The sequence below is a fragment of the Ixodes scapularis genome, unplaced genomic scaffold (assembly GCF_016920785.2).
Source record: "Ixodes scapularis isolate PalLabHiFi unplaced genomic scaffold, ASM1692078v2 PGA_scaffold11__112_contigs__length_91849675, whole genome shotgun sequence".
Lineage (NCBI taxonomy): Eukaryota > Metazoa > Arthropoda > Arachnida > Ixodida > Ixodidae > Ixodes > Ixodes scapularis.
The window spans coordinates 45769058-45781973 of NW_024609837.1; the positions used below are offsets into that span (position 1 = coordinate 45769058).

The 12916-nt window shown below is 48.2% G+C and overlaps 1 protein-coding gene across 2 annotated transcripts in view; it reads left to right on the forward strand.

Annotated features, from left to right (window-relative positions):
- Positions 1-2026: 2026 nt before the first annotated feature.
- The window catches only part of LOC8036473 (epidermal growth factor receptor), a 32862-nt gene continuing 21972 nt past the window's right edge, over positions 2027-12916 (forward strand). For both annotated transcript variants that reach the window (XM_029980051.4, XM_029980053.4), the window contains exons 1-6: positions 2027-2794; positions 5461-5585; positions 7676-8101; positions 8985-9342; positions 11375-11498; positions 12715-12882. In XM_029980051.4, coding sequence (XP_029835911.2) covers positions 2692-2794; positions 5461-5585; positions 7676-8101; positions 8985-9342; positions 11375-11498; positions 12715-12882 — 1304 coding nt within the window. In that variant the 5' untranslated portion in view covers positions 2027-2691. The remainder of the gene's footprint in view (positions 2795-5460; positions 5586-7675; positions 8102-8984; positions 9343-11374; positions 11499-12714; positions 12883-12916) is intronic.

Sequence of the window (12916 nt, forward strand, 5' to 3'; positions counted from 1 at the left end):
TTTTAATAAATTGTTTCGTTATAGTTAAATTTTAATAAATTGTTTCGTTATAGTTAAATTTTAATAAATTGTTTCGTTATAATTATACCGAATTCTGTCATACAACGAAGCCGTTTTCCTCCAGATAGCCATGTGTGAACGAGTACCCTTATGAGGAATTTCTCTGTCTTACACTCGAAGATACCATCGCTTAATTAACGATTCAGCTGCTCCGTTGTGTGACAGTTGTTTGCCTTGATGAATTGCCGCTATCCACCAAAAAAAGTAAAAAAAAAAAAAAAAAAACAGCGGAAATAGCATACAACATAACACCGCATTAAAAAGAATGCTCCGCGTCGAATGTGGTAGTTGGTCACGTTTTCCAGCGAAACGGTATCCTCTGCCTGGGGGCGTCTGCGGGGGAGAGTCGTATCGGCGGGAGGGGAGGAGGTAGAAAGGAGGGGGGGTCAGTCGTGTGGGGTCAGGAACCACTTGACCCCGGTTGGAGTTGCACCTGGTACTCTCGGAATTCTGACGATTGCCGTCTTGGCGCGGGAATGGAATTCCCGAGGTCACGGCACGTTTCATGGGTGATGGCGGTGGGAGTTGGGAGCGATGTTTTCGTTTCTGAACTTTCGTTTTGGTTTGATATGAGCGCGAAGAACGGGCGCTGCAAGCATCATGATTTATCGTGTCATTTTATTTGTGAGAAGGGAGGGTGGACGTCTTGATGGGGACATCTTGGGTTAAAACATAAATTGTCGAAGGAAGACCAGAAATTATATATCATGAAATTGTTGCACTTCAGGAGCATTACACAGAAAATGAAGCACTCATACATATCAATGGCGACACGGTGCCAACATTTTCCTTACTTTTTCGAACATCTGATGATGTTCGGGAGATGTCGCGCACGATTTGGACAATTCAAGTCGTTTTTGTAAGAAAGAAACAAATAGTTGCGATGTTCTTATAAGCAATCTGAAACTGAAATAGTCCCAGTAGACGGAACACACATGGGTCTCGCGGACACAAGCGCAGCGAAAGATCACACCGGATTTCAAGATTACGGGGACCATCCTGGGGTGTTCACCCGAAGCTGCGTCTACGTCTGTGCGTAAACCTCTGGAGCGCTCGGGACTCCCGCAACCAGCCCCAACAGCCACTGGAGCATGGTCGCAGTCTCCGCCGGTGCGACCTGCGCCCGAGACCCGCGTCCACTGCACTTCGTCTTGTTTATGAAACGGCCTGCCCGTTGACAAGTGCATTTAGGAGTTATACTGGCTGTGTATTTGTGTGTCTGGATGCAACGGCTTTTGGGTTAAGGGGAATACTGGCGGGCAGTGACTTACCTTGGGAAAGACACAACTTCGCCGTTGGTTGAAAAACTAAGGTTCAACACGTACCGGAAGCTATAAACAAAACGCCATCTCGGAGGCGACCACCTCTGCACTCCCTGACTATCTAATTGCCACATGTTACATGCCGATACGCAACATTATGAATAGAGTGAGGTGTTCCCATCACATTACTTCCTCGTGGAGACATACTGAACGCACATTCCCACACAGAGAGGAAGGCTCTTAAGATTCAGCCTTCGTCGTAAGTGTCCTGCACAACATTGATAAGGACTTCAACACTCGTCTGTACGCCTTTCAAGGAGCACTTTGCCGAAAGCTCCACAAGAAACGCTTGATCCGATCAACTAGACTAATGTGCTCTAGGGAAACGACGGCGAGTCCGTACTAAAAGTTCGCTATAAGTGCTGCTCTTATATCATTCTCGACAACAACAGACTAGCCTCCACTCTGAAAGCTAGTGTCCCTTTTTCTTTTCTTTGGAGATTTGCCGAAGACGCTCGAGAAGGCAGGCATGTTGCCCGTGCAGCTTCTCCACTGAGAAGTGCCGTTAGCCAAGCACCATTCGACATGATAAGCTATCGCTCCTGGAGTTGACCAAATAGCACCTTGGGCTGTGTTTGAAAAGAAGGGCGGGGAAAGGGAGATAGGAGGCTTAGTCCGCGAAGCTATGAACAGCCCTTCACTTTTTTTTTTCTTCTTTCCTTCGAGTGGCCGCCGCGTCGGAGTGCGAAGCCGGCGGCATCATTCGCGCGCCGGGGCGCGTGGTATCCAACAACGCGCGAGTCCGCTGCAGCCAGACGTAACCCAAGACGCAGAGAAGTCCAGTCCATAAACATTATCAGGTACACCTCGGTGCGCGCGCTAAAAACGCCGCTCCCTCCCTTGTTCGTGCTGCAGGCAACGATGGCACGGTGGAGGAGGACGCACAGCTGGCGGCCGTACAGGAGCACGACGACGTGCGTAAGCCTAACGTGGCGGCCAACCAGGTCGTAACCGTCTTCCAGACGACCACGTTTGCGAGAGGCGGTCCTCTAGGTGTACAACACGGCCTCTACTTCTGGAAGTCTGCAAAACCAGTCTGCGTGCTCTTCACTACTGGAAGTCTGCAAGACGAGTCTTCTGAAGGGAGTTCCTCGGAGGGTGGTTTCCAGGAGTAGTCTTGATGAGGTGTCTCCCAGGGTCCTTGACCCGATGAACTGTGTTGTGAAGGTACAATAGCCTCGGGCTGTAAGGTGCAGGAGGAGATTCGAAGTGCCTAGTTAGGATTAGACAAAATAAAATAAAAAGTCCGCTTGGATTTAGAGGAAAAAGAGGTGATGCGGACTTTCGTGGGGAGTGAGGTCGAGTCGCCATGACTTCGAGGACTTTGGTCGTTGTGACCCTTCTAGTCATCTTCGTACTTCTGGTCGGAGCCGTTCGGTCCAAAAAGAACGGCCATGTCAAGAAAGGAAAGAGTGCGTATCATACAATTTTTGTTTCTATCTTGACACTTCGAGCTCTTATTGTTGGTGTGGTTGTGGTGTCTAACTCTGTTGTTTGTGATTGTACGCTGCTGTGTATAGTAGTTTTTTTTTTTTTTTTATTGGATGTATTGAACAACGCAGCTCTCTTGTTTAATACTCTCCCTCGTGTGACATTCTTCGAGCTCACTTTTCTATGTGTATTTCGGTCATGTTATGCCGCCTATAGTGTTTTTATTTGCTTTGTTGAGCTTGCAGTCTTGCCTTACTGGGTTACGTGCTCGTCCCTGCACTCGCAGGGGAGACAAGGTCGGTTTTCAATATCTTTTCACATCTGCGTACAACGAGTTTGCGTTGGTGCAAGGTTGTCTAGCAGTCCGTATTGCTGTCGATTGCGTGCTTTCTTTGATCTTGCATCGAGTGCTTTCTCATCTGCGTGCAAGCTCAAAGAAGCCCTTTATCCTGGCTTTATCTTGTAGTTTTAGAACCGGCGGCGCTCTTTCGCAAGGAGGAGAAAACAACAAAAGAAAAGTCCACCAGCGGTTAGAAGTGTTTATGGGTTCTGCACGTTCGGAGTACCTTATCAGGAGGGAACTGCTTACTTGAAGCGATGCTGTATAGCTTGGTCTCAAGGTCCATCGGGTGATTTATTAAAAATAAAGTTTGCCGCAAAATATTATGAGAGAACAAGCTCGAGTACCTGAAGTACAAAGTGCGCATTTGCCGCCAGTGAAAAAAAGAAAAAAAAAAAAAAGAAAAGAAAATAATTGAAAAAAGAGGCGAAGTATTTTAAGTACTTTTGGAGGCAAGAAAAAAAATCGACATTTGGCGTTTTACGTTTGCACACAACATTCCTTTTTTAAGATAGGTGTTTTCGGGACAAAAGTAATGTCCACAGCTTGTTCTAACTGAAAGTTGTTTTTTTTTTTTCTTCAATGAGCACATGTTCTTTTATTCATGTTTTTGCTAACACTGAAGATGACTTGCGGGATAAAGTATACAAAGAGTTTTTTCGTACTTATAGGACGAACACTGATCCATGTGCCTTTAGGTAAAAACGGATGGGAGGGGCTTCAGTTGTCCCGCCTCCAGCACCAGCTTCCTACCTTCGACAGTGCCTTGCGTTTCGTACACCGCGAGCGCGCGCGCGCAGCCAGCAGCACAACGGAAGGCGCAGAGGGCGCGTGCCGGAGGCCGGGCGTTCTAAAAGACATGCCCCGCCGTTCTCGCTCTCTCAGCGACCATACTTGCTTTAACCACAGCTCGGGCTGGCGACCACATATTCACGCCCTACGGACCTTTTTCGCATAACCTCAAACCAGCCAGTAACTGACGTACCCTTGACCTGGTGCATTTTTAGATTGCCCGCTGACACAGGGTATGCAACCGCCAAGGGTATGGGCGAAGAGGCTTAAAAACAGATGTCGTGTATGAGTTAGTTCCGAGTGCTCCTATTTACTTTGCTGCAATTTCCAAAAATCTATGGTTGTCTGGCTACCACTGCGTGGTCGTCGGATGGATAAATAATTTCAAAAAGCATAAGAACAATAGCAGAAAGTGTGCCATGAGGACAAGGAGCTGCAGCGCGAGTGTGGCTGCAATGTTATCGAGCTTCGCATTTTCCCAAGAATCCTAATTTATGAAATCAGTCGATTGCGAGATTTAATCGCGAGAGATACGTATCAGACTGAACGTCACGTTTAAGCTCACGATCACTTCGTGTACGACAAGAGGACAGATTTTAATTCCCGGTGCAGGTGGTCCAATTAGGTTATCACTGCAAGCCCCATGGTATATGAAAGGTATGAAAAAGTCTACATGCCACCACTCAAGATGGAGCTATCAAATGTCGAGAGCTTACCTGCATATATATAGACTACATTAAATTGCTCATATATGCTTCGCTGTGGAAACTCAATCAAAACACCCCACCATCTTCGTCCTCATTCTTTCGAGGCGGCAAGGTGATGGCCTGTGAGTAGCCAGCTGGATTTAACCGGACAAGCTCCAACCAAGTTATTGCAGCCCACCATAGCCAAGTCTAGCCAAGTTCCCCCCATACCCACACCGTTGCCTACCCAGATAGCTGTGCTGCCAGATGGCGGCGCCTTTAAAGAAAAGGTCTATAGGGTACCTCGACGCGTGCGTGTCCCTGGAACACACCCTGTTTTCTCAAGCTGACTGGCTTCCTATGACTTTTTACTGCAGGGACTAGTAAAAAGTCATTGGAGGCCAGTCAGCTTGAGAAAGCAGGGACTGTCCATGGTCACTGGCAGGATGAGAACAGCAGGGCGTCTCTTTCGGATGCTGTTTGGAAAAGGCACCGCAAAAGACCAGTACCATAGAACTCCCTACCTCCAGGCACTCGCTCGTTGCCTTCTGTCAGGTTTTGGCTGCGCATGCGCGCTTGAGGTTTTGCGAGATACCGGAACGTTATCAAAGGTAGGAAGCTCATGCTGTATGCAGGACAACTTGCAGTGACTTTTTTACATATATAATTAATGGCCTTGTCCTGTAGTCAGTGGCTATTGTCACTGCGGCCTCTTTGCTGCCATAGGCTGCGAAAGAACTGTCACGGCCTACGGTATAGTGAGGCCTATGGCAACGATCGTCCGGGAACGACAGTGTGTGTGACCTGGCGATTCCTATTTCTCGTCCAGTCTGCATCGGGACCAACGGTCGCATGTCGGTTCCGTCGAACCGCGAGCACCACTACCAGAACCTCAGGGACCGGTATACCAACTGCACCTACGTGGACGGGAACCTGGAGCTGACATGGCTTCAGGTATGGCAGTCATCTTTCCGCCACTTTTTGAGTGCAAGGTTCGGAGCAACGGTGTCACTGGGGTCGGGAGGGTGACATGCCATGTGCTGCTCTTTTGGGGGTCTCAGAATTCCATGGTTTTGAATTACTAGATTTTTGTTTTATTTGCGTGAAAATTAAATTTGGAAGCCTACGTTGATCCCGTGCTTGCCGTAGATTCCAGAACGTATTATATACTATATATTTTACAATTCTTTTTATTAATGTAGACATTTCCTATAAAAAGTTAGTGCATTCAAGAAAATAAAATAAAAGAAATGTGTTTATCCCACGGCCGCCCAGGTGTCTTAAACTCACTTGAGTGTGAGGACCAGACAGCCCACCTCCCCAAAACCCACAAAGTGCATATGAATGTTTGAAAGGGTACGTTCCAAGAACATTGTGCGTATGAATGTTCGCCAACGAATGTTCCTAGAATGTTGAGCAGCTTCCTTGTAGGGAACGTTTGCATACAAACGTTCCGAATGGTGTTTTAACGTTCTTTCAACACTCAGAACATCCAAGGAATGTTCGTGCAACATTGGGTGCTACTTGGGAAGGTCGAGGGCCAACGAGGTGGGGGGTTGGGGGGGGGGGGGGGGGGGTATTTTAATATTCTGGGACGAAAAAACAACAAAAAACAATCATGTTTCATGTCGCAGAGCAGCCAACTTTCCCAGCAAATGCCCCAGAGATTTTCTAGAGAAGGGACTGAGCGTTCCCTACATTTTGCAAGCTCGCCATTTTGCCAGGGACATTTTTAAGCTTTGATTTGCATATACCACTTTGGGCCCACACCTGATTATAAGAAAATATGTGTATTTAAAAGGTATTAAGCCCAAGTTCAGGGCTTAATCTTTGGCAGTTTTTCCTGCTGAGCAAAGGTTCGTGCAGCAGAGGTGCCTCCTTGAGCAAAGAGCTTGAGCTTGTAGTCCAGTAGTGCACGGTATTCGTTGCGGTTAGTTGACATCACAAAGAGCCGAGATGCAAACATATAGACATAGCAATCCTCGCTCCAAAAGAAAACAAAAGAGTGAAAAAATGTGTGAACAGGTTATATGAGCAGAGCTTCTTTTCAAGCTGGAATGAATCGACGATATAAAACTATTACTTATGCCACATGTGCTCTCGAGGCATAGGAAAGGGGGCTCGCAGCCACGATACACTTGCGAGCCGCGTCCCAGGTTTTCGCAGGCCGCATGAGACCCGCGGCAAACGTTCCAAGGTGTTTGAGACCCTCTACTAGCCTATCTGAAATTCTAGATTTTTCTTTCTTGAGTGTTAAGTCTGCAGGCCTGCATTAGAGGCCGTTGTAAAAGAAATGCAAGTCACATTTTTCTCCCCATTGGTGCCTCCGGTAGTCGGTAGTAGCACAAACTATAGGAATCTTCTCCCCCTTTTCCTCCATCCCAACAAAAAACAAACAAACACAAGCTTAAGAGAGGAAATTGTACTAATATCTTTCAGGTACTTGAGGCAGAATATGCTTTACCGTGATGTATTATTCTGCACTGCTTGCTTAAAAGGCAAAACTCGTTCTAGAGAATCCAGAGTAAGGATGCTCTTGCCTCAAAAGATGAATACTACTGGATGCTCCAGTGTGCACAGCTTGTCCATGAGTGTCTCTAATTGGAGAGATTTCAGTTTCGCTGTAATAATAATGATTATTTTGGATCGGGTTGGCTATTCCCCTTGTATCGAGTGACGAGTTCATGCTGTGCTTCCAGAGATGATGATGATAAGTGAAGATTAAAAGAAACTTGTGGACTAGTTTGGACTATATGGACTATGGTTTGCACTATATAGACTATAAGAGTAAAGTGCTTCCACTTTACTCCTATAAGGGTAAAGTGGAAGCTCCTCTCACCTCTTTCCAGTTTAACAGAGTTTAACGCTGGAGAGGATTTTGTTTCCTTTCCAGCATTCTTCCTGCTTAAGTGGAAAGAGGTGGGAGGAGCTTCCACTTCACTCTTAACCTAGCTGTTGCCAACCATAGTCCTTGACGGTTGCGGCGTCATTACCAGTGCCATCCAGCGAGTAATTCCTTCCCTGAACGCCCGGCACTTGCGCAGAACAAGAGCCTGGACCTGAGCTTCCTGCGGGACATCCGCGAGGTGACCGGCTACGTGCTCATCTCGCACGTGGACGTCCAGCGCATCCTCCTGCCGAGCCTGATGATTGTGCGCGGCCGCAACCTTTTCAAGCTCAACGTCCACGACGAAGAGTTTGCCCTCATTGTCACCCTGAGCAAGATGGACAACCTGGAGCTGCCCGCACTGCGCGATATCCTGCGTGGCAACGTGGGCTTTTTCAACAACTACAATCTGTGCCACGTGCGGGGTGTCCAGTGGGACGAGATCCTCTCCGGACCACCGGCCCACATGGTCTACGTGTACAATTTCACCCAGCCTGAGCGGACCTGCCCGCCCTGCGACGCGTCCTGCCGCGGGGGTCACTGCTGGGGTGAGGGTCCGCACAACTGCCAGAAGTTCTCCAAGGTGAGTGCGTGCCATCTCTGTGGTCCGTGTACCTGAGGTCACCACTAGGTGTACCGAGCTATTTTTTCGAGTTTGATTACTTGTAGTAGTCAAGGCCTCCAGGATACTTCAGCACGGTTGAGACTCTTTCTCTCTCCCCTTGTGTTCAACAAGAGGAAGGAAAAAGGAATACCCTTTGGTACAAATTTGAGGGACATGACTAATTGGAAATGACATCGCTGGCCTCCTAAGGCGGTGCCTTCTCCGCAGGTGGAGCTTGGGTCGCTAGCATACTGTGAGTGCTTTGCAGTTCCGATGAGGCTTGATGCAAGCACCCCGCTCCGCTCGACGAAATTTCAATAATCTTGGGTCCAAGCTTGTGCCAAGCCTCGTCGAAACCGCCGAGCGCTCGCAGTGCTCTGGTGGCCTTGTTGGAGAGTCAATTGGAGGAATCCTCTCTCTTAGTGCGCACAGGTGGTTGAGCTCCTCCTTGCCTACCTCACTCCTCCTCGCCTACCCCTCTGGTCACATGACCTCCCCGTTAACCAATCCTCGTCGAGCACTCGTCAACCAATAAGTGTCGGGCCTCGCAGCCATACTTTTATCCAGGCTTCACTCTTATCTGGGCTTCACGAAAGGCTGAACACCTAGCCAAAGATTGTTTCATGTTAAAATAAACGAAGGTGACAGGCACTCTACCAGCCTCAACTTGTCGCGGCAAAACGAGCATGACTCTCTCTCTTTTTCCGCTGTTCTGTCACTCTCTTTCTCAATCTTTCTCTTGAGACCACCAATTACGATTTGCCGTACTCTGCTCCGGTCTTTACATTCCTGATCTGGCCCTACACATTCATATTGTATGTGACGATTAAGATGCCGTTTCTCAACCCGTCTCTCCGCACAGGTGAACTGCTCGCCGCAGTGCCACCAGGGGCGCTGCTTCGGGCCGGAGCCCCGGGAGTGCTGCCACCTGTTCTGCGCGGGCGGCTGCGTGGGGCCTAAGCAGAGTGACTGCCTGGCCTGCCAGAACTTCTACGATGACGGGGTGTGCAAGCAGGAGTGCCCGCCCATGATGCGCTACAACCCCAACACCTACTCGTGGGAGGACAACCCGGACGGCAAGTACGCCTACGGGGCCACCTGCGTCCGGGACTGCCCCGAGCACCTGCTGCGGGACAGCGGCGCCTGCGTTCGCAACTGCCCGCCCAACAAGAAGGCCCAGCACGGGGAGTGCGTGCCCTGCGACGGGCCCTGCCCAAAGAGTGAGTCGAGTCGTGACGGAACCTTGTATGTGGAGTGCAAGTTCGCCTGCTTCTTTTTGCAGAAGTTGTGGTGATGTTACAACGCCAAACTCTGATTGGCTCTGGTTGTGGGGTAGTGTGTAGACCTCAAGACAGCTTCCTTATGGTTTGCCCACTATTTTTCAATCGGAGCCAATCAGAGCTCGGCATTTCGACGTCACCACAACCCCTACAAACGAAGCAGACAAACTTGCACTCTGTGTACCGTAATATCCCGAGAAATGCCCCACCCCCGAAAGATAACCCACCCTTATCCTTATCATGATTTGTAAGTTTTTCAAAAACACTGAAAGATAGCCCACTTTTCATAATTGTAGGGCCCTGGCAGACGACGATTTTGGCAGAAATGGTGTTACTTACCCACGGTGAGAGATAAGCGAACATTGCAGACTGGGAACGACGGTCGAATTTGGTTCTTCACTTTTTTCTGCGATCACAAGTTTCGCAGGTCGCAGAACCCAATACTAGCACTTTTCAACCTTTCCTTTTTATTGCACACCGAAAGTTAGACAACTCTTTATTTTCACCCAATTTCCATTTGATTCTAGGTGGGCAATATCTCGGGATATTACGATATCATTTGCAAGGATGGCTTCTGGGTGCTGCCATCTTACTACTGGTGTGTGTAGATTGTCTGATGGTCAAACCACCGACAATTGTGAATGTATACCCCGTTTCACAATAACTTGGCGAACTGTGGAGACTGCGGCCACCGCGACCCAATAAGGGCGCCGGAACAAGACACGCAATAACACTCCATGATCGAGGCTACCAGGGCCTCCTTACTGCCACAGTAACACAGCCCTCCGCTACAAAAAGTAGTTCTAGGCTTCTTTTTCTTTTAACGGCAATTGAACTCGCGCGATTCCATCTACTAAAAAGAGAAGATATGAAGAATAAAGAATAAATAATTACAAATTTAGGAGTTTCAATTATATTTAAACCAAGAAAGTGACTTCACATCCGTATCCGCTCAGTTTTTTGCCTTAAAGTGTCGTGGCCATTGGTGATTGCCAGCGATTGCAGCCGTGTAATTGGAAGTTTCTGCCCAAAACATTCCACTGTGCCCTGTCATTAGCACCCGTCATAGATCCACAGCTAAATTGAGCGTATAGTTGCCTCACGAACTGTTCCCGAAGTGCTTGCCATTCTAGCCAACGGAAATGTTGCTGCAACGGACGTTCATTCGAAGTTGGTTGGTTTTGGAGCAGACGACTCTTGGCTAGCAGATGACAGTCGGTTCCTCCGGGCCTTGCGCCTCGCATTTGGCGTGGTGACATAAATGCTCCCGTAACATCAGGTCACGTGCCTCGCTCTGACGCTTTTATTGGGTGGCGGGGCCCTGGCCTCCACAGTTCGCCAAGTTATTGTGAAACAGAGTACAGTGGCCCCAACAAAGCGTTTTCCATCCAGGGTAGCCACACTAGCTCTCGAAGCGCGGCCGTTTGCAGACGTGCGTAATGTTTGCGAGTACAGCCTCTCGGTGCCGGCCATCTTGCTACCGCTGTGTGTAGATCATCTGATAGTCAAGCATTACTACGGTGTCCGGAACGCATTTCCAACTGATGTGCTCTGCGTCCTATCTCTCCCATGCATTTCGAGCTGAAAATTTCCATTAGGTTCCAATGGAAATTTTCCCATTGGCACCAATTAGGTTTTTAGACAACCAACTGGTCACTGACAGTGGGAACCAATAGGAGCCACTTAGAACCAATTCAGGTTCCAAGCGAAAAAAATAATTCTAATTGCTGGGACTATTTGAACAGTGTGCTTCCAGTTGGAACCTACTAAAACCATTTGATTCCAATTAGACGAGTTAGAATTCCAATTGGATGTAATGAAAATTTTTAGCTGTTTTTTCTTCCAAACGCTCCATTTTTGTTTGTGTTGCGTCAGAAGTGTTTGGGAGAGTTGGTTCCCGCCGACCGTCCAAACGCTGCCTCATCGCAAACTTTCATGCCTTCTTTCAATTCCCACGTTCTCTGTCGCGCAGACTGCCAAGGTGTGAACATTGTCAACTCCATCAACATTGAGTTATTCCGTGGATGCACCATCATCGAGGGCTCCCTCACCATTCTGGACTCGACGTTCAATGGATTCCAGGAGGTCTACGCAGAGTAAGTTCACGCTGCCACCTCCATCCCTATAATCACCAAGAGCTCTAGAAACATATGTGGTGCGGCTTATGTTTTTGCTTCGAGATTCATTGTTCGGCATCCTTATTGACTAGGGCCTCAATCTCATTGACTGCGTAGCGATATTAAAGGGCCGTTCGAGTAGATACTGAGATGGTCTATTTACGGTGATAAAAAAGCCCAAAATTACTCATGGGCGGCCGATTTCTTTAATGAAGCTCTAATCAAAGATTGTGTCACGCCCCCCCCCCCCCCTCCCCTCCTGCACCTCAAGCAAACACCAGGGGGCATTGTGGGACGGCATTTTCCAGAACCGTATATTGGGAGAGTCTGGCCAGTAGGTGTGGCGACAAAGGCGCTGGAGAGGAGAAAATTGAAGGAGAGGTGGGAGTGCCGAAGGAGCGAGTGAGAAAGGAGAAGCAAAGAGGAAACAACTGCCATTTTGACGCAGCACGCTTTCGGTGCAGAGCATTGTTGAGGCTACGCGTTTTCTGCTACGGGCCGACTTCTTTTTCGCCCGAATAAATGTTTGCGGTAATTTGTCCAGAAAACTTTGTTCGTTAAGCTTTTTAACCCATCGAGGAATAACACTGTATCATTTCTTTGCCAGAGCCAGCGAAATAAAAGGAAAGAAGCGAAATTTGGATGTTTATCCTATTCGTTCCATCAAGCGAATGAATGAAAATGGCGGACCTCCCCGCACAGCTGGGAGCAGCGGGGAGTTCATGTGCATGCTCTCGCGCCTCTCGCAGAGCTGATTGGCTCACTCATGAGGGGTGCATTACGGCAACGATATCATGAACTGGTCAAACTCTCCCAATATACGGCTCTGGATTTTTCAAACGATGATTGCTGAATTATGTTTCCTATAGCCAAAGATTTGACGTTTTCGTCAAAACATAACGCAAAGCGCGCCTAAAAAAGCAATAATAGAAACGTTTGGAATCTCGACGCAAGTAACTGTTTTCACTGGTCACAATTTATGGAGGTGGTGAGGACCCCAAGAGAAAATAGTGCCCTTTTAGGATGCTTATGTAGGACACGCCTCACCCTGCGTTGGTGAAGCCATTGGTTACTGTGGGAGGTTAATCTTTCAGAGTGTCATCGTGTTGTCAGAATGAAGCGTTCGTATTCCTTTTACTTTCCCGTGGATTATGCTAACCGTGGTGCCTGTTTTTTCTTTTTTCATTGTTTTCAGCTTTTCGTTTGGACCACGCTACGAAGAAATGGACCCCAGCAAGTTGGAGGTGTTTAGCACGCTGAAAGAAGTCACGGGCTACGTGAACATCCAGGCGTCTCACCCAAACTTCACCTCCCTGTCCTATTTTCGGAACCTCGAGGTCATTGGTGGAAGGACGCTGACCGAGTGAGTTTACCGTTTTAGAGCGCAGCTCTTAGGT